The 22,003-nt window shown below is 39.1% G+C and overlaps 1 protein-coding gene across 5 annotated transcripts in view; it reads right to left on the bottom strand.

Annotated features, from left to right (window-relative positions):
• Window positions 1-312: 312 nt before the first annotated feature.
• The window catches only part of LOC148312749 (uncharacterized), a 38,629-nt gene continuing 16,938 nt past the window's right edge, over window positions 313-22,003 (bottom strand). For 2 of the 5 annotated variants that reach the window (XM_088273615.1, XM_088273623.1), the window contains exons 9-17: window positions 20,801-20,990; window positions 18,988-20,246; window positions 17,989-18,148; window positions 13,617-14,072; window positions 12,943-13,039; window positions 11,245-11,362; window positions 10,365-10,518; window positions 9,163-9,310; window positions 313-1,939 (exon numbers count right to left, since the gene is read on the bottom strand). In XM_088273615.1, the coding sequence (XP_088129741.1) occupies window positions 9,207-9,310; window positions 10,365-10,518; window positions 11,245-11,362; window positions 12,943-13,039; window positions 13,617-14,072; window positions 17,989-18,148; window positions 18,988-20,246; window positions 20,801-20,990 (2,538 nt within the window). In that variant the 3' untranslated portion in view covers window positions 313-1,939; window positions 9,163-9,206. Of the gene's footprint in view, window positions 1,940-9,162; window positions 9,311-9,607; window positions 10,043-10,364; window positions 10,519-11,244; window positions 11,363-12,942; window positions 13,040-13,616; window positions 14,073-17,988; window positions 18,149-18,987; window positions 20,247-20,800; window positions 20,991-22,003 lie in introns of those variants that run through there. The other 3 variants (XM_088273649.1, XM_088273630.1, XM_088273641.1) reach the window with 3 other exon arrangements.

The raw sequence follows: 22,003 nt of genomic DNA, 5'->3' as shown, positions 1-22,003 counted from the left end.
ATAGTCGGTGAATGGTCGTCAGCGGCCTTCCGGGGCCCCGGAATCCTCGGGGTTGGAAGAAGAGACACGAGGGGTTGATGCTCTCAGGTGGCATTCTAAGGACATGTCCCAGCCATGTCCACCTTCTCCTCTTCAGGACTTCCAGTATGAGGGGCTAATGAGTTCTTCTCCTCACATCGTCATTCCTGACCGAGTCATACCACTTTATACCCAGTATTCGCCTCAGGCATCTATTTTGAATTTCCAAACAGTATGTATAAAACACTTGTCAAGAGATAACATAGGGAAGAAAGAAATAAATCAAAGTCTAGAGAATAATATATTATTTATTACACCTTTTTTTACAAAATAACAGTTTATCAATTATTTTACAAATAAAATGGTATTTTTAACAAATACGGATACAAAAATTATGATAAATGATAGATATATCACAGGAACAAAATGACTATTTTGCGCCAGGATTCCAACCCAAGTTCTCCGATATGCAGTCAGGTCATAAGCCCCGTAAATGCCCAGACTCCTTATTCTTTTTCATCTATGTTGAGATGTCGAAAAATAATGAAAAAAAATAACTCCTATAATTGGAGATAATCCTGATTTATGAAAAAATATTTGGACACAGTAAAAAATTGTTCCAAAATAAAACACGGTTATAGACTTGAATTCTACTTTCATTTACATATGTCGCTCACTCCTTTCAAGAATGTCATAAATCAAAAAACTTGATTTTTCAGGAGAACGTTTTTAAAGTTAAAAAATATAATACAATGTATTAAAAATAAATATCAAGCCACTTATTGAACTTTTTACTGTGTATCTGATCTTTTTAGGTAAAACCTGAATGTTATTTCTCCATTTGAAAAACATTTAGTTTATGTAAATAAAAAATGAAACAATGCATTTTCTTCAAAATGGAAAAACAACACTTTCTGCCCTGTAGCAGGTAAATATTAAGTTAAAAATATGCCACTTTTGCTGGGATATAGTACATTTTCTGGGTATTCTGAAAACATGCGCAACTGAAAATTGACGATTTTTGATTTATGACGTTCTTGAAAGGAGTGAGCGATGTATGATAATATGTGACGCGTTTCGTCTTATTAAGACATTATCCAATACTTAGTTTCAAACACGGGTGTTTGATAATGTCTTAAGAGGAAACGCGTCACATATCATAATATATTGCTCACTCCTTTCAACAATGTCATATATCAAAAATCATACATTTTCAGTTGTGCATGTTTTCGGAATGCCCAGAAATTCTATATCTCAGCAAAAGCGGCATATTTTTAATTTAATATTTACCCGCTACAAGGCAGAAAGTGTTGTTTTTGCATTTTGAAGAAAAGGTATTGTTTAATTTTTTTTTAAACTTACTAAATATTTTTCAAACGGAGAAAAAACCTTCAGGTTTTACCTAAAAATATCTATTGCACAGTAAAAAGTTTAATAAGTGACTTGATATTTATTTTTAATACATTTTATTATATTCTCAAACATTAAAAATGATCTGCTGAAAAAAGTTTTTTTATGTATGATGTTGAACGGAGTGAGCGATATATGTTAATAAAAGTAGAGTTCAATCCAATAACCTTGTTTAATTTTGGATATATTACCCGAAAATTAAAAATGGAATTCTACCGGCTGCTTAGTGAATAAAACTGACCCGGGTTTGAATCCTGGCACAAAACAGTAATTTTTTGTGTGATAAATTAAAATTATAATTTCATGTTATGATTAATATTTAAGCATTTCATTATCGCTTTATTTTTCGATGAATTTTAAAAATTAAAATAGGCTACGATGTTCGATTGATTCCTAAGTATAAGTTAACTGGCAGAAAAAATAAATTAAGGATGAATTTGTTCATCAGGGATGAGAATGCAGTACAGTCTATAATCTGACCCCTTGCAAGGTACAATGGCTTCTTGGAGTTCTGCAATAGAAAAAATTATCAAATTGAACATATTTTGTGGACAGCATATATTTTTTCGAATCTATATTTACTCGTAAAAATCTGAAGAGTCGATAATTTCAATCACAATTTAATTCGGAATGTTTTCTTATTGAAAAACTCAAGATTGCCTCATTACGAGTGTGTGCGTTATTGGAAGTTAGTACCAATGCACAATTTTGCAGGACAAGGTATTCTTTTCTCTGGTGTCAATCCTGCGGATTGGTCTGCAGCAACAGCAGCAAGTAGCCCTCTTCAGCTACTCATATGTCGAACAAGGTATACATCAATCATCAAACCCTCATCCGCACCCCAATGGTGCATAGGGCACTGCATATAAACGCAGTGCTATCTTGATCGTTAACACACGAAGGAAAGGTGATCAGCCATCCGCTTCAGGTACCAGTCCAGGGTGATATTGAATAAATATTAGAGTGAAAAAATCACTTATATTTATTTGACCCCCCCCCTGGGAATCGAACCCGGGACCTCCAGAATGATAGTCGAACGTGCTGACCATTACACTATGGAGGCGGACAGATACAATAAATTAAAAACAAGCTCTGACAAAGACTACATCAACAATCTTTTACGGTGTTTGAAAATCGAAAGACGTATCACAATGCATTTTAAGAAATAGTTGTATTTACCAAGTAAAACATGAATTAAACATTTAACTTATTACTCTTTATAAATGCAATTTGCACGCAATTTTCGAATTGAAAAAACAAATTATAATGTATGGTTAAAAATTGACTAAACACCTTTGTACAATATGATATACATATTCTCACTTCTTTCAACAACGTCATATATCAAAAATCTTCAGTTTTCAGTTGGGCATGTTTTCGGAATGCCCAGAAAATGTACTACATATATCCCAGCAAAAGCGGCATATTTTAAACTTAATATTTACCGGCTACAGGGCAGAAAGAGTTGTTTTTACATTTTGAAGAAAAGGTATCGTTAAATTATTTTTTTTAATACACTAAATATTTTTCAAATGGAGAAAAAACATTCAGGTTTTACCTAAAAAGATCTGTTGCACACTAAAAAGTTCAATAAGTGGCTTGATATTTATTTTAAATACGTTTCATTATATTTTTAAACTATGAAAACAATCTCTTGAAAAATCAAGTTTTTTGATTTATGATATTGTTGAAAGGAGTAAGCGATATATTCATAACAAATTCATTTCTAAATTTTTTCAATTTGTGTACCAAAATGTTTTACATTTGATTTTTTTTTTTTAGTATTATATAATAATTATAAATTCATGTAAATTTAAGATACAAAACATAACAGTAGTAGGACATGATTACACATATTACGGTAAGACCTCACTTAATGCCGAGGTTACGTTCAAAGAGTTCCAGCGCTAAATGAAACAGTGTTAAACGAAAAAATCTCAACATGTAACATAATGATATCAAATTATTTTTTGACATCTCATCAAAGATGAAGAAGAATATGGAAGTCTGGGCATTTACGGGGCTGACGACCGTCATAGGCTGGTTTAAGTGATCACTTTACACACGTGTAACATTCACCAATTCTACCCATTATTGACAACCACACTACTCAAATTCTTGGAAGTTCTATATATATGAACCAATTTAGAAACCTTGTTCATGAATCACTAGAACTTCACTAGAGACATCTATTGGTGAGATGTAAAGAAGCTTTTTATTAAGCAGAAACTCTTATATTAGTATGTGAGATCCGAATCCTGGATTATAACCGCACACATGAGAAACGCCAGAAAATACCATTTTCATTTTTATTATTAAGCTTATAATTTGACCAGATAATTTATTTACAACATTTTGAGTGTGTCCAAATACTTGTTCACAAAATCTGGATTATCTCCAATTGCAGGAGTTATTTTCATATTATTTTTTGACATCTCATCAAAGATGAAGAAGAATATGTAAGTCTGGGCATTTTCTTTGATTTTGATTTTCCAGATTTTGTGAACAAGTATTTGGACACACTCAAAATGTTGTAATGATATCAAAGCAACAAATAGTGCACGATTTTGGGGATTCCTATACTGCCGTGTAAAACTAAAACTGCTTTAAGCGGGGTCTTACTTAATTATAGTAGTAAATTTTTTAAATTACAAATATATATATATATATATATATATATATATGCCGGGCCGTGAGTCAGGTGTTTGTGTCCGAGGCTGACTTGTTGTTGGTATCGTAATCATGTTTATTTAAAGAGACCGGGTGATTAACCCTGCGCTCTCGAGGCCTGGGCAGGTGCCCTGAAGGATGGCTCATCCTGGTTTTTCTGTAGGGGTGTATTCCTTCCCTTAGCTGGGGGGGGTCTCGTTATTAGGCGCCAGACAATCGCCTTTCGTCCTCTTCCCGTTAGCTACAGTTTTCGCCAAAGGCTCTGACTGCATTACCAGGACCTACGGCGGGGACGTGGGAAGAAGGGCTTGCTAGGGGTCTACGGTCACTAAGGGCCTGAAGGTTGGCTTTTCTCAGCATTTTTTAGGAATGTTCTGTCCAGCACAGAATATACCACTGAAGCCATTTCCCAGCCTTTAAGCCTTTAAGGTGTTTAAGATAAGGAATTACTGTTAAAGATAAGGAATTACTTTGTTAAAGATAAGGAATTACTCTCCAACAGTGCAACGCTTCACGTTGGCACATATAATGTGCGAACCATGCGCACTCCTGGAAAAGACCTGCACGCTACTCGCATCATGAAGATGTACAAATTGGACATCCTGGGACTGAGCGAGACGCGATGGAAAGGCTCAGGAAAGAAACTGTTGGAGAAACACACAATCATCTATTCAGGACAAGAGCAGTACCATCGACAGGGAGTGGCACTTATAATGACAGACAAAGCGGCTCGCTGCCTCCAAAAATGGGAACCAATTTCTGAAAGAGTTTTACGCGCAACTTTCAAAACCACAGATAGCTCTGTAACCATACTCCAATGCTATGCCCCCACAGAAGATGCCGACGATCACGTTAAAGATGCTTTTTACGACTCTCTGCACTCCGCAATATCCTCGGTCCCGAAAAGGGACCGCGTCATTGTAATGGGAGACCTTAACGCAAGAGTCGGCACCAACGTAGCACTCGGTCCAACAGTGATGGGTAGCCACGGCCTCGGTTGCATTAACGATAACGGTGAGCGGCTCATCGAACTCGCAACCTTAAATGAGCTCTTAATAGGTGGTACAATTTTTCCTCACAAAAATATCCACAAGTATACTTGGACTTCTCCCGATGGCAATACAAAAACGCAGATTGACCATTTTCTTTACACTGCAGCCCATCGTAGAGAACTCCTAGATGTCCGCACATACAGAGGCGCCGATATCTATAGTGATCATGAGCTACTCACAGGCAAAATAAGGCTGAAATTAAACCGCACTGCCAAGCCAAAGAAGAGGAGTCAGGTCAACATTGATAAGCTGAAGGAGACAATGTCCTGGCTTAACTATGATATCGCCGTCAGGGAGGGACTTGAGCAGCAACATTCCGATGATAATGACCCTATCGAAAGCACATGGCATAACATCAAAACAGCCATAGTTACGTCAGCTCAAAGGGTTCTCGGAATGAAGCCGTCAAATCGACCCAAATGGATGTCGGATGAAACGTGGGAATTAATAGAAGAAAGGGCCAACATAAAACTCTTAAAAGATGCGGAAACTGACCAGGGTAAGCTCGAAAGTCTCCGAGCGCAATATAAATGGAAGCACCTGGCTGTCAAAAGATCCGCAAGGCGGGATAAACGCCGTTCCCTGGACACACAAATAGCAGCAGCCGAACAAGCAGCCCGTAGAGGTGATACTTCTAAGCTTTTTAAGATTACGCACCAAATCTGTGGTAAGCGGCCCCCGACCGCAGGCCCAGTTCGTGGCCCGAGCGGCCAAATCGAGTCTGAGCCCGAATGCGTGAAAAGCATATGGAGAGATCACTTCTGCCGCGTGCTAAATCGTCCACCCCCCTTAGACCCCCTCCATGTGCCCTCAGTCTCTGCCCAACTGAACATTCCGCGAGCACACGATATTTCGCAAAGCACTCCAACGCATACTGAAATTATATCAGCTATTAAAAAGCTGAAAAACGGAAAGGCGCCTGGTGTCGACGAAATACATCCGGAATACGTCAAGAGTGGCATGGACGCTCTCCTCGACCCCCTGTATCACCTACTTTCAAAGGTATGGGAAGAGGAAAGGTGCCCGAAGGATTGGGTAAACGGGGAAGTTATAGCCCTCCACAAAAAGGGTGATCCGCTGTTGTGTGATAACTACCGTGGCATTACTCTTTTAAGCGTTCCTGGAAAAATTCTGGCACAAATAATTTTGGCAAGAATCCAAAAACCAATAATGCGAGTCCTCAGAGAGAACCAAGCGGGCTTTCTACCAGGCAGGGCGTGCGCTGACCATATACATAACTTACGATGCCTGTTACAGCAAAGTAACGAATGGAACTGCGCCCTTGCCTGCTGTTTTGTAGACTACGAAAAAGCTTTCGACAGCCCGCATAGGTCTTCTCTTTGGAATATCATAGAAGCATATGGAGTTCCTGTCAAAATTGTGGCCATTATCAGGGCGCTTCACACTAACAGCGAATGCTGCGTTAGAATAGATGATGTGTGCAGTGAACCGTTTGAGGTCTCTACTGGGGTGAAGCAAGGCTGTGTACTAGCCCCATTTCTCTTCATCATCATGTTTGACTTCATCCTACGAATGTCAATTCCACCGGATCGAGGAATTGCAGTGAGTCCTGCTCAGAAATTATGCGATTTAGAATATGCGGACGATGCAGTTCTAATAGATACATCGATCGGAGCCCTGCAAGATATAATTGACTCCCTCCAAATAAACTCCGCTCGGTTAGGCCTAAGAGTGAACGCCAAAAAGACCAATGTCATGTGCAACTCAGCCTGTCCGGACCGAGATCAACATCTTACTTGTGAGGGACGAGCGCTCGTTCGAGTCGACACCTTCAGATACCTTGGAACACTCATGGTGGAGGATGGTAGTGTCCAGAAGGAACTGAATGTACGGCTCGGAATGGCAGGAGCTATATTCAATAAAATGCGCAATATCTGGGACTCACTGCTTTACTCGACAAAAACCAAGTGTCGTCTCTTTAACGCCTGCATCTTAACAGTGTTGCTGTACGGATGTGAGTCGTGGCACCTCACCAAAGCTCAAAGCAAGAAACTAGCAAGTTTTGAAAATAGGTGCCCGAGGCGAATACTGGGTATAAAGTGGTACGACTTCGTTAGGAATGACGATGTGAGGAGAAGAACTCAACAGCCCCTCATACTGGAAGTCCTGAAGAGAAGAAGGTGGACATGGTTGGGACATGTCCTTAGAATGCCACCTGAGGGCATCAACCCCTCATGTCTCTTCTTCCAACCCCGAGGATTCCGGCGCCCCGGAAGGCCGCTGACGACCATTCACCGACTATACTCAGCGGAACTTCGAGACGCCGGACTGACCTGGGAGGAAGCCAAGGAGATGGCGCGTGACAGAGTGACTTGGAGACGACTCGTGTTGGCCATATGCTCCACCTAGGGAGCGAACATGGAAAAAGATGAAGAAGATATATATATATATCAATTTTTACAAGTCAAAAGTATGTGACTAAAAATGGCAATTATTCAGAAAAGTGTTTGAGGTGCTATAACCTCATAAACAGCCACGTATTACATCATAATGATTTTAGATGGAGACTGTCCACCTGCGTAGAGTAGCGGTCAGCACTATGTACCGTGCTGGAGGTCTCCCAGGTTCGATTCCCAGTGAAGACAAAATAAATATTTGTGAGTTTTTACTTGAATATTTATTTGTTGGACTAGTACGTGAAACACGATGAAAAGATGAGGCAAATGTTTTAAGAGCAAGAGTAGGGAGACAGTTGCTGACTGATATCAAGGTCCGGAAGGTGTCCTATCTGGGGCATGTGCTGAGAGGAGACAAGTACGAGCTATTGCACCTAATATTTTATTTATTGTTTCGGCATTCACTTTGTGATAAGATATCGCTCACTCCTTTCAACAACGTCATATATTAAAACTTGTCAATTTTCAGCTGTGCATGTCTTCGGAATGCCCAGAAAATGTACTATATCCCGGCAAAAGCGGCATATTTTTAACTTAATATTTACCCGCTACAGGGCAGAAAGTGTTGTTTTTGCATTTTGAAGAAAAGGTATTGTTAAATTATTTTTTTAAAATATATTAAATATTTTTCAAATGGAGAGAAACTCTCAAAAGGTTTTACCTAAAAAGATCTGTTGCACAGTAAAAAGTTCAATCAGTGGCTTGATATTTATTTTTAAACTTTAAAAACGATCTCCTGACAAATCAAATTTTTTGATATATGACGTTATTGAAAGGAGTGAGCGATATGATAAAATTGTAAAAGAAAAACACTTGTTTCTTACCTCTTTCCTTATTTATAGAACAGATAATTATTGATTATGTTTTAGTTTATATTTGAATGCAGTCAAAATGCGATCCCTCAGACGAATGTGTGGCAAAACATTGTTTGATATATGTTCGAATGATGAAATAAGGAAAGAATGCAAAGCTGAGATAAGCATTATCTATAAAATTAAGAAAGGTATGTTGAGATGATTTGGACGTGTGGAACGTATGAGTGAACGTATGAGTTAAACAAATTTATGAGGTGTATGTAGTTGGAAAAAGAAGCAGAGGAAGACCGAGGAAAACTTGGCACAATAAGGTACGTCGAATACTTGAAAGCGGCCGGGTCAGGAGTCGTAATAATCAACGGGTATGTATGAGGAGATGCATGAATGTGGAGGAGGCGAAGAATGTTTGCAAAGACAGAGTGGTGTGGCGTTCGATTCTCTCTGCCTACCCCTGCGGAGAAGCGGCGTGATGGTTAGTTAAGTTAGTTTAGTTTATATTTAGACCTAAAGATGGAAGCATAACTTCCGAAACTAAATATATAATAAAATAAAAACAAATGTTTTTCTTTTACAATTGCACCTAATCATAAAAGGCAAAATAGAGGATCCACGAGGTGTGGGCAGAAGACAGATCTCCTGGCTCCGGAATATACGAGATCGGACGGGGATCAGGACTGCTTAGAGCTGTCCAAAACAAGGACAATTACTCCCAAGTGTTAGCCGACATCAGGGGGAAGAAGATCATATTAAATTGCACTGAAAAATGTTTCGGCTAGTTACTTCGCTAAAAATGGGTGGGCAGCTCTGTCGGGAGGAGGCGCTGATCAGGTGAGAAGAGTCTCCGGGTGGCTCGGTAGCCGGGGCAGCCGGGAGACGAATGCATCCGGAGCGTTCATCACCGTCGATGAGGCCAGATTGCAGCGAGATTCTAAAAATAAATCAAAATAATACTTGTATACAAATAGCATATACATTATATACAAGAGCACATACAAATTTTCCTTTCACTTAAAATGGAGATGATGTTTTTAATTGAAGCGTCTGTACTCTTCGCAAACGGAGAGAGTAAGCAGAATCCAAATCAGGGTAGAACACAAACTTCATATTTTTCTTAAGAAAAGATGTTTGTGTTCTTCTGGAAAGAAATATCCACTGTTTTTATATGAATATTGTATACTAATCTATTTCTTAAGGTCTTAATCCTTCCTTTACAGTGCGTTAAGTTTTATATATATATATCCCTATACAATGTCTGCATTGCTCCTGTTCTCTTATACGGCTGTGAAACATGGCACCTTACAAGGGCCCAGAGCAGCCGTGTACTGAGCGCCGAGAATAGGTGTCTGCGGAGAATTTTAGGCGTACGGTGGTTTGACTTTGTGAGGAATGAAGAGATAAGGCGTAGGACGCAGCAAATCTTGGTCACAACTGTCGTCTAGAAAAGGCGATTCAGTTGGCTTGGCCATGTACTCCGCATGCCTCCCGAGAGCCGCCATCAAGCTTGCTTCTTTTACAAGGCATCAGGTTCCCGACCACTGCTGACAATTCGTCGGCAGTTCTCGTCAGAATTTGGGGACGCGGATCTGACTTGGGAGGATGCAAGGGAGCTGGCAGCCGACAGAAAAGCCTGGAGACAGTTTGTGGACTCCATATGCTCCACCTAGGAAGCAGAAATGGTTTGATAATGTACATATATCACAAATACATATCACTGGGAGGGAAAGGTTAATTATATCAGTGCTCCGCAAACTTTTTCTATTCAAGGTACACCTACCAAATAAAGAAATTTCAGAGGTGCATATTTACCATATTATGGTAACATATTTAACATATTATGTTTAATGCGAAATGTGAGCCTACTCAACTGGCACACACTTCGCGGAACAATGAACTATTCATAAATATCATATCCTGTCGCCAGCGGCGTAAAAAATAAAATGCGTTAAGTCAGTCAGGCAAGACGCAAGACGCAGTGGACTCACGGGCGAGCTGCGGCGGGGGGCTGCCCGGGGGCGGCGGGGGCGGGGGCAGGGGGTCCCAGCGCGCCCGGTAGTCGGGCCAGTGCGCGGGGCACGGGTACGCGTGGCCCCCGCACGGCCGCCGCTTCTTGCCCTTCCTCTCCTCTCTGCGCGCCTTCTGAAAACAAAACCCGTGAGTCGTAATCTTTGCACGCAAATATCATTCTAAGTTGCAGCAGGCACCTCGATGGTTGGAGCGCTACGGGCAGCGCAGTCAAGGGATAACTGGAGAAGAGTCATTGCTTCTGCGAGGGTCACAACCCTCAGCAACGAGGAATAAGACGGAGAAGAATCATTCTAAGTAGGTACTAAATCTTTAAAAATTGCCTAATATATCGCTCACTCCTTTCAAGAACGTCATAAATCAAAAAACTTGATTTTTCAGATTGTTTTTAAAGTTTAAAAATATAATACAATGTATTAAAAATAAATATCAAGCCACTGATTGAACTTTTTACTGTGCAACAGATCTTTTTAGGTAAAACTTGATGGTTTTTTTTTCATTTGAAAAATATTTAGTATATTCAAAAAAATAATTTAACAAAACCTTTTCTTCAAAATGCAAAAACAACACTTTCTGCCCTGTAGCGGGTAAATATTATGTTAAAAATATGCCTTTTTTGCTGGGATATAGTACATTTTCTGGGCATTCCGAAAACATGTACAACTGAAAATTGTCGATTTTTGATTTATGACGTTCTTGAAAGGAGTGAGCGATATATGAGAATTATGGAGAATAATAATTTCATATATTTATGCCACTTTAACCGAGTAATTTTTTACTAACATTAATTTTAATTCAACTTTTTATTTGAATAAAAATTTAATTATAAAATAGACTTACTTTGGGCGGAGAGAGTTCCTCCAGGTCGGAGTCCTGCCCGGGAGCCAGTCCATCGGAGAAGCAGACCTTCTTGGGTCGGTAAGTTCGAGGGTCTAGCCTCGTGATCTTGACTCCAGCGCTGAAAATAACAATTCATGCGTAAGTTACCAGTGCCTAGGTCTAGATCATTTTTAATTAAAAAAATCTTCTGCACGATCCACTCACCAATACTGTTGAGACAATATGTCCCAATTATTATTTTGCAATGATCAATAAATAATATGATCATATAATTAAATATTTGTTTTTCCCGTCAAACCAAATTAATAATAATAATAATAAAACCCTTATCCGCACCCCAATGGTGCATAGGGCACTTCGTCATATAAACGCAGTGTTATCTTGATCGTTTACACATGAAGGAAAGGTGATCAGCCCTCCGCTTTAGGTACCAGTCCAGGGTAATATTGAATAAATATTACAGTGAAAAAATCACTCATATTTATTTTACCCCCCCTGGGAATCGAACCCGGATCCTCCAGAATGGTAGCCGAGCGTGCTGACCATTACACTACGGAGGCGGACAAAACAAGTATTTAAAGGGTTTAGGATTTAAAGGAGTGTGGGTTCCTCGAGCGCCTGACGCGGCTGCTGAGGAACCACGCTCCATCATTTATTTAATTTTCTCCGGACATTTACATCTCAAATCTACAATTCTTTTCTCATCTATAAATATTGTGATTGGTGTTAACTTGCAATGGTTAAAAGTTATAATTTTTCAAATGTTAGCTGTTAACTGATGAAAGTGCATCAAGAATATCGTTGCGTCGTTCAATATAGCAATGCGGTCCTAAACGGTGTAGTGTATTTCTAAGAATCTGTGCCGAATGAACACATGTGGCAATTGGGCGTTAAAAAGTGCTTTGTGTTCGTCCCTTAGGGGTACGTTACGACCATAGTGTATTCATCCGAAACCTCTAGCTTTTCGGGAATAAATGACTGCAATAAAAATGTGCAAAGACAATAACGATCCTAGAACATGTGCTTAAACGGTTAAATTAGATGAAATCGAACTACAAACATAAATACATTAATTACGCCAGCTCCCATTCGTATAAAAGCGAAAGCGGAAAACCTCAGAGACAAAACTTCATGTCGGATAACGGAAAGGCGGCAAAAGAGGATAAAAGTGAAGTCCCGTTTGAACTGTGCTAGTCTGGAAGTTGGAAGTTGGCCATCCGCAATGACGAGGAGCTCAACAAGCTGCCCTCCAGCGTGACGACCGTCGCTCAGGAAGGCGTCCTGCCCAACACCTTGGCCATTCTCCAGCCCATGGGATCAAGAGGAAGGCGTTTTAATTTGTCGGCTCATCTTTTCCCCGCTCCAGACTCGACGGCCCGAGACCGATTGACGACGCTTTAATCCATTTATTTTTTGTATATCATTATCATCATCATCCTATTATTATTATTATTATTATTGTCCATGTCTTTATAAACGCCCTTGAGATAGTATTTTACGAAAATGGCGCTATACAAATTATCCAAATTATTATTATTATTATATAAGTCAGCAGTTTGTCTCCTAATTCCCAATTTGTCAACATTGAAATATTCTAGACGCTCCTCATAACATAACAGAGTTCTGCTTAGGTAACATTTAAATGTGAGCATACGAAGGAACTTTTGCTGCACAGACTCAGAAGAAGTAAATACTTACACGAGTAAAATGCCCTTATCCGGAGAGGCCTTGAGCGGGATCAGCGGCGGCGAGGGGGAAGAATCACCGTTGGTAACAGCTATTCCGCCTGAAAGTTCTATCAATAAAAAACAACAAAATTGACAGAAAGGTCTTGTACACGTCGCTCACTCCTTTCAAGAACGTCATAAATAAAAAATCGTCAATTTTCAATTATGAACGTTTTCAGAATGCCCAGAAAATGTACTATATCCCAGCAAAAGAGGCATATTTTAAACTTAATATTTACCCGGTACAGGGCAGAAAATGGTGTTTTTGCATTTTGAAGAAAAGGTATTGTTTAATTATTTTTTTAAATAAACAATAAAAAAAACCTTCAGGTTTTACCAAAAAAGATCTGTTGCACAGTAAAAAGTTCAATAAGTGGCTTGATATTTATTTTTAATACATTGTGTTATATTTTTAAACTTTAAAAACGTTTTCCTGAAAAATCAAGTTTTTTGATTTATGACGTTCTTGAAAGTAGTGAGCGATATGTAAATAGTTATCAAATCCCGTCGCCAGCAGACCACAGGCTTGAAAAATACACAGTATAAATGTGCATTGCTTCTCAAGGGTCACAACCCTCAGCAATGAGGAATAAGACGGAGGAAAATAAATGTGTCAATACACAAACAAAAAAAAGCTTGACTCACCTGGATACTGCAGTACTAGATTGATCCTTTCATCCAGTGAAATCTTTTTGGCGGCTTTGGTGTCTTCGTCATCGCTGACTTCCTCCTGCGCCACGTATCCCATCTCGTCATTGTACATCTCGTAGTCGTTGTTCAGGTCCCCGTCTTCGTAATCGCCGGCGGCGTCCCTGTCATCCCCCACCGACGATATCGTCTGGATCTTGTACACCTTGTCGCCCGACCCCGTCGTGATGTACGGCTCGGCCGCGTAGGCGCCGTCCTCGGCAGCGTACCGGTCCGGTTCCGGGGCTATATACTGGTTCGGTTGGTTGGACATGTAGGAGTTTTCGTTGTATCCGGAGACTTCCCGTTCCGGTATCAGACTGGGGATTGGAAGCCGGAGTTCTTCTTCCGTCTTCAATTTGACCTCGATGAGAGTCGAGTTGTTTTGAAGAAGCGTCTCCTGAGGTACGACTCCTGGGGAAAAGAAGAAGAGTATTATATATCATAGAATATGACTATTATAATACATATCGTAGCCATACAGGAGAAGTGTCCAAGTGTATTTTTTTACAAAAATGTGATCATTGACTGTTTGATATCTTACTAGCTTAATATCGCCCTGAAAAAATCCCAAAGGATTTTAAACTTGGATAATATATTGACTTGTTAAAAATGACTAACCGCATTGATGTTTATTTTGTTGCCAAGCAAAAGTGACTTAAATTACCCTCCTGAACATTTCACGTTTTGTTAGTTGGTCACTTTCTCCTGTACGACTACGATATATTTAAAATAACAGTAAAAACAAACACATGAGGTGAATGAAGTTGGAAATAGGAGCATATTATATTAGCTGTCACTTCCTGGTATGTAATATCAAATAAATATTGAGTTTAAGCCAATTATGTACATATAATCATTTTCACCCTCCTTAAACACATGTTACAATCGGTTTTAACACATTTATATCAGGACACATATGAAAACGTTTTTTCTTAACTGTGCGTTGGAAGCGGTCTTTTTTCGGAATCCTCCTGTTAGTTGTTAGGGGGCACATATGTTTGAATGTAAGAGCAAAAAGCCAGATCACCACTAATGATTCAAGTGACCACTTCAAATGGAAACGCTCTACTCTATCAGGGTCGGGCATCAGACTGCCAACAGTATCATAAATATTAAGGCTCAGTGGGGGGGTAGTCAAATTTCATAAAATTTTAAGCGAAATTGCTTTCTCCGCTATTTTATTCTGATGTTATTGGCTGTCTTGTGTTAGATTATTGTTTACATGATTAAAATTAGCCAACTAAACAAACTGTTATGTCTACATATACTGATATCGCTCACTCCTTTCAACAAAGTCATATATCAAAAATCGTCAATTTTCAGTTCTGCATGTTTTCGGAATGCCCAGAAAATGTACTATATCCTAGCAAAAGTGGCATATTTTTAACTTAATATTTACCCGCTACAGGGCAGAAAGTGTTGTCTTTGCATTTTGAAGAAAAGGTATTGCTTAATTATTTTTTTAAATACACTAAATATTTTGCAAATAGAGAAAAAACATTCAGGTTTCACCTAAAACGATCTGTTGCACAGTAAAAAGTTCAATAAGTGGCTTGATATTTATTTTTTCATACATTTTATTATGTGTTTAAACTTTAAAAACAATCTCCTGTCAAATCAAGTTTTTTTGATATTTGACGTTGTTGAAAGGAGTGAGGGATATGGCATCATCTTCATATGGATAATTATTATAAAGGTATTTGTGAATAGCATACATTATCATCACACGGGTCTCAAATTTCATTCCACAGAATGGCTCAGTATGAGTTATGTTTTATTTTATGTCTCTATATTTTTTTCCGCAACGGATGAGAAAAAAATGAACAGGTTGCAATTTGTGCAATATTTTATAACTAAATAATGAAATCACACTTATTATTTTATTTTTATTATAATTATTAAGAGAAATATTTGTTTCGTTAATTGATTCGGCAGTCACTTTGTGGTAAAATCTATCCATTTTTAATTAAAGTTGGTACGGTGTTACTCGGTACGATGTTTGAAAATGATGCGGAATGCATCGAAACACGAGTCACTTTTATAATTTACAAAAATACTTCCATTTCATACTATTTCTGCGAGCCTAAGCGGCTCATTATAAGAAATAGGCATCAATTTGTGGTAGAGTGAGTTTGAACCGAAATCACTCGAGAGTCCGCGACACTAACCACGGGACCGTTATCCGTGATAGTTCATAAGGAACTGTCACAAGAGGTGGTATCATACATGATTATAATAGTGAAGGACATTGGTAACATAAACCAAAGTAGGACACAAAATGCCAAACCCTCTTCTAGTGGAACGGAAGGTCTGCTGATGACAGTCAACAGTCCGCCTTCTCCTGAGGAGTGCAACGTGGTTTCCTCTCAGCAATGAGCAAATGCTGACAAGTTCCTATTTGACCCACACTAGATTATCCCTCCTGTTCTCAACACAGATTCAAATAAAAACATATTTAATTAGCTAGAAGAAACAAAAATCCACTAAATGATCTATAAACCTTGTACATAATAAGCAAGGTAAATAATAAATGCAATTCCCATCTAACAAAAAAAAAACCACGGGACTACAAGCCGACACAATTGTTAACAAGGATGCAAGGAGTCCTATTATCATAAGGCAGGATGGATTGGAGCGCAGTAATATATTAACTATACGGTAAAAAACTAACTAACCATCACCCCGCTTCCCCGCAGGGGTAGGCAGAGAGAATAGAACGCCACACCGCTCTGTCTTTGCAAACATTCTTCACCTCTTCCACGTTCATGCCTCTCCGCATACATACGGTATTGACTATCTATTTATGTTTATTGAGAAACAACAATTCAGCAGTCAATACTCATGTGGATTTCAAATCAGTTGCGTCGTGAAGATACACCACGACTCTTTTATACTAACGCGTCATTTAGGGTAGATTACCCTTATAAACGCCAGAGGAAGCCCACGCTACCGATATCTTTGCGACTTACACGAGAACATGGGCTGTTCAACGTATGTGGAGCTGAAGGGGGTTTCACAAAGTAGACCGGAATGGCGAAGGAGGTGTCATTTGTTGCTGCAGACCAATACGCAGGATTGAGATAAAAGGAGACCTTTATATAGCTGCTGATAAGCAAAGCGATTATGTTCACGAGACCAATGTCTAGAATGTGGACCATGACCGAACTTGATAAGGTATTCTTCTTCTTCAAACCCTTATCCGCACCCCAATGGTATAGCCTTATCCGCACCCTATGGTATAACGCATCTTCTTCTTCTATCCATATTCGCTCCCTAGGTGGAGCATATGGCCAACACGAGTCGTCTCCAAGTCACTCTGTCACACGCCATCTCCTTGGCTTCCTCCCAGGTCAGTCCGGCGTCTCGAAGTTCCGCTGAGTATAGTCGGTGAATGGTCGTCAGCGGCCTTCCGGGGCGCCGGAATCCTCGGGGTTGGAAGAAGAGACACGAGGGATTGATGCCCTCAGGTGGCATTCTAAGGACATGTCCCAACCATGTCCACCTTCTTCTCTTCAGAATATAACGCATAGGACACTGTATCGTACAAACGCAGTGTTATATTGATCGCTAACATATGAAGGAAAGGTGATCATCCCTCCGCTTCAAGTAGGTACCAGTCCAGGGTAATATTGGATGAATATTAGAAAGAAAAAATCACTTTAATTTATTTGAACCCAAGGTGGGAATCAAACACGGGACCTCCAGTACGGTAGCCAAGCGTGATGATCATTACACTACGGAGGCGGATAACTCGCACAATAAATAAGTAAATAAAATTATAAATAGTTTACTTGGCAATTCCGAACACAGCACATATCGCTCACTCCTTTCAAGAACGTCATAAATCAAAATTTGTAAATTTTCAGTTGTGCATGTTTTCAGAATGCCCAGAAAATGTACTATATCCCAGCAAAAGAGGCATATTTTAAACGTAATATTTACCCGCTACAGGGCAGAAAGTGTTGTTTTTGCATTTTGAAGAAAATGTATCGTTTAATTATTTTTCGAAATATGCTAAATATTTTTCAAATGGAGAAAAAACCTAAAAAGATCTGTTTCACAGTAAAAAGTTCAACAAGTGGCTTGATATTTATATTTAAAACATTGTATTATATTTTCAAACTTTAAAAACGTTCTCCTGAAAAATCAAGTTTTTTGATTTATGACGTTCTTAAAAGGAGTGAGCGATATAAAAACACAGTTAGTAATAAGCGTGACACGTGTCTACTGTTTGCTAGCATAGCGTAATAATGTCTCAGGGTGTCAATATCGAGATCTCCTAGTATTATTACAACGACGGGCTGGTAAGATTGTGCGAGTTACTCACCCCAGCGGGAGGCCTTCCTTACGGAGCCGGTGGAGGGGCAGTGGGCGGCCAGGGAGTCGGGTCTCCAGTCCCACTTGATCTCCCCGCACACCTTACCGCTCGACTTCCCCACCACTTGGGATATCCCCGTGACGGTCGGGATGGGGCGAATATCGCTCATCTGAAAATCAACCATTATTCATTCCCACGCAATAATTTCTTCTTCTTTTGCCGTGTTTATTACATAATATTTTAACTGTTGGGTAATATATCCCAAATTAAACAAGGTTTATTGGATTGAATTCTACATATATTTATGTATATGTTAATATGTGACACGTTTCGTCTAATTAAGACATTATCAAACACTGACTAAAAATATTTAATTGTTTAATTTTGGATATATTACCCAACAATTCAATATGGAATTCCACCAACTGTCTGCAGTTACAATAAATACAAAATGTTTTGTTTGAATACTGTGATTTTTTTAAAACCCTTTTCCGCACCCAATAATGCATAGGGCACTGCATCATATAAACGCAGTGTTATCTTGATCATTAACACACAAAGAAAAGGTGATAAACACAGCCACAGCCGAGCGTGCTGACCATTACACTATGGAGGCGGATAAACCTCCACCAATACCAGAATGAAATACTAAAATCGGTCAATATTTGAGAAAAACATTGTTAATTTTGTAAACACATAATAAAAAAGGACCATTTTTGCAAAAAAATCTTCAGCAATTTTAGCATACATATTACAAAGAATTTCAGGACTAAAACGGTTAAACAATGGTAATATGAAAATAATTTTAATGGTATGCGCATGTGAGGAGAATAGAACCATCCAGACTCCCCCACATTGCACTGCAAGGTAGACAACTCCCGGGCAGACCACCAAAGAGATGGATTGATGGCTGGGAATCCACATAGCAGGAGGCTAATCCCTCTTAAAATCAGGCCACAAGGACTACACCATGAAAAAAGGAATATAATTTAGTTTTCTTGGACTTACCGTGTTCTCAACTACGGGCGGCACTGACGCCGGAAGATCGTAACTCTCCACCATGTCAAATTGCTTCTTCAACTCTTCAGCAGCAGCGATCCGCTCCACGCTCGTACTGTGCTTCAATCTCTGTCTCTTGAACTCCTCAAACTCTCGCTTCAGCCTGTCGAACTCTTCCACCGTCTTCCGATGGCTCTCCGCCTCGGAAGACGCCCGACTATCCGGCTCCCTGGCGCGGCTGGCGACTTCTTCCCTGATTTCTACAGTCGGCGAGCGTTTAACCTGCGTCCTATCGGGGTCAGACTGCGGAGGTTGATTCACGCTTTCGAAATACCCGGGGATTTTTCTTACCGGACTGGTCTGAGGTTCCCTTTCGACAATTCTAGATGAGCTTCTCGAATTTTCGGAAGGGCTGATCGAATTCACCGAACGATTCTCTGAACTATGCGCAGAATCCATGGAGTTGTTTGAGAATGAAAGAGAGTTGCGTAATGACGCAAAGCTATTTTGAGAATTGGAATGTTCGCTGTCTGCTGAGAATCTTTCCGCAGTTTTGTTTGAGACGTCTTCGATAGTTTGTATCGGTTCCGCTACGATTTGATCGGTTGCGCTTACAGATTCGGGTATAATTTGATCGGTTGCGTTTTCAGGATCAGCCATAATTTGATCGGTTGCCTTTATAGGTTCGGGTAAAGTTTCAGCTTTGGTTTCAGGTACAGTTTCAGCGACACTTACAGGTAGATTTTTCTTGTTGTCGTGTTCCGTTTTTACAACGATTTTGTCGGGAATGATCGCATTCTTTTTGTTGCTTTCGACGAAATCGCTGTGTAATTCGTTGACGCTGATGATTTCTTGCGTGTGCACCGTTCTGATTCTTGGTGAAAATTCTTGCGCCGTGTTTAGTTCATCCTCTGAAGTCTTCTCCCGTTTGATGTTCAGAACGGTTTCGACATTGTACTGGTCGGAATTGTCTTCGGTATCTTCATCGGAATCTGAGCGCCTGCTGCTAACCTTCTTCTTCTTCTTGCTAGAATGTTGCTTGTCGTCGGGTTCCGAGAGTGACTTGCGTTTATTCTTGTCTTTGCCATTTTCCTTTGAGTCGGAGCCGGAAGAACTGGAGCTAGAAGAGGAAGATTCTCTCTTCTTCCGCTTTTTCTTTTTATCTTTCGATGTTTCATCCCGGGACTTCCTCTTCCTGGACGGTTTCTTACTGTCATCTTCCTTGACATCCGTTTTCTTTGGCTTTTTAATATTTTGTGCCATCATTTCTGAAAATTTGTAACAAATATTACACAAGCAATATTGAATATATACGGGGCAAGTCAATAAAATACTGGACCTCATTTCTGCTGACAACTCTAATGTCTTACAGAGATGGGAAAGACATAATTTCAATATTATCTCATCAAATAGAAGCAGAAGAAGACCGAGGAAAACATGGCGCGGAGATGAGAAAGACATAATTTCAATATCATATCATATAATAGAAGCGAAGCAGACCGATGAAAAGTTGGCATGATCAAGTATTTGACCACCGAGATAAGAAAAACGTAATTTTGATATCATCTCACATAATAGAAGCAGAGACAGACTGAGGAAAACTTGGCATAATCAAGTATTTCAAATACTTGAAAATGGTCAAGCTCAGGAGTCGGATTATTTAGCCGGTATGTATAAGGAGATGCATGAACATGGAATAGGCACAAATTGTTTGCAAAGACAGATTGGTGTGGCGTTCTATTCTCTCTGCCCACCCCTGCGATGAAGCCGTGTGATGGTTAGTTATATTATCCCAAAAAAGGCAACAAAAACCAATTATTACCTTCATCGGTAGAGTAGGGTTCGTCTTTCTTCTTCTCTGCGGAGGCTAGCTTCTTCTTGTCCTTCAACTTGGCCTGTTCTTTGAGCTTCCTCTTCTTCTTCTTAAGTTTGAGCTTCCGCGCCAGCTCCTTGGCTTTAGAAGTCCTCTTCTTTCGCTTTTTCTTTGATTTCGAAGCGGAAGATTTGCTCTTCTGGAAGAACACATTCAACACTTCAATTATTTATTATTTGGAACATTTGAAACTAAAACATGAATGAACATTATAAACCTTAAAAAAAAACAATTAAAATAAGTCAAGAATTCATAGCATAGAGTACATAAAATTTGAATCACAAACATTAAAAGTAAGTACCTACTCGTACATAGGATGGTACCTACCTGTAAATTTTCGCCATTCTACTTGGACCCCAGTAGTAGTTTTGTACATTCCTTATTTAAAATTTCTTTTATTGATTTCGATATACAGAGTAGGTACTGACAGTTCTTAATTTTTAAAAAACGTAATCTTTTTTATTTTTATTTTAAAGACTAGCAACACACATTTTATAAGAAAAGAAAATGGCAGACAATGTAAATTTTCGCCATTCTACTTGGACCCTAGTAGTAGTTTTGTACATTCTTTATTTAAAATTTCTTATATTGATTTCGATATACAGAGTAGGTACTGAAAGTTCTTAATTTTGAAAAAACGTAATCTTTTTTATTTTTATTTTAAAGACTAGCTACACATTTTATAAAAAAAAAGAAAATGGCAGACAATGTAAATTTTCGCCATTCTACTTGGACCCTAGTAGTAGTTTTGTACATTCCTTATTTAAAATTTGCTATATTGATTTCGATATACAGAGTAGGTACTGACAGTTCTAATTTGTTCTTAATTTTTTTTTAAATAAAGCTATTTTTTAAGACTGGCAACAATTTTATAAGAAACGAAAATGGCATACAATGGAAAGACTTGAAATGCATTTAAAAATTGATAAATCAATATACAATATATTTTTTATTATGGAAATTTTTATTGCAATATGGAAAAAATAATTCTTTGTGAATTACATTAATTTATATTATATAATAATTATACAATAAATCACTCATATTTATGTGAGCCCAGGACCTTCAGTACGGTAGCCGAGCGTGCCTACCATTACACTACGCAGGCGGCCAGAATTCAGCGCAATATACGCATGAAGTAAAGGTGATCAG

The sequence above is a fragment of the Brachycentrus maculatus genome, unplaced genomic scaffold, assembly GCF_059751285.1.
Source record: "Brachycentrus maculatus isolate JH-2025_06_01 unplaced genomic scaffold, ASM5975128v1 h1tg000033l, whole genome shotgun sequence".
NCBI lineage: Eukaryota > Metazoa > Arthropoda > Insecta > Trichoptera > Brachycentridae > Brachycentrus > Brachycentrus maculatus.
This window is presented reverse-complemented; position numbering and strand designations above follow the sequence as displayed.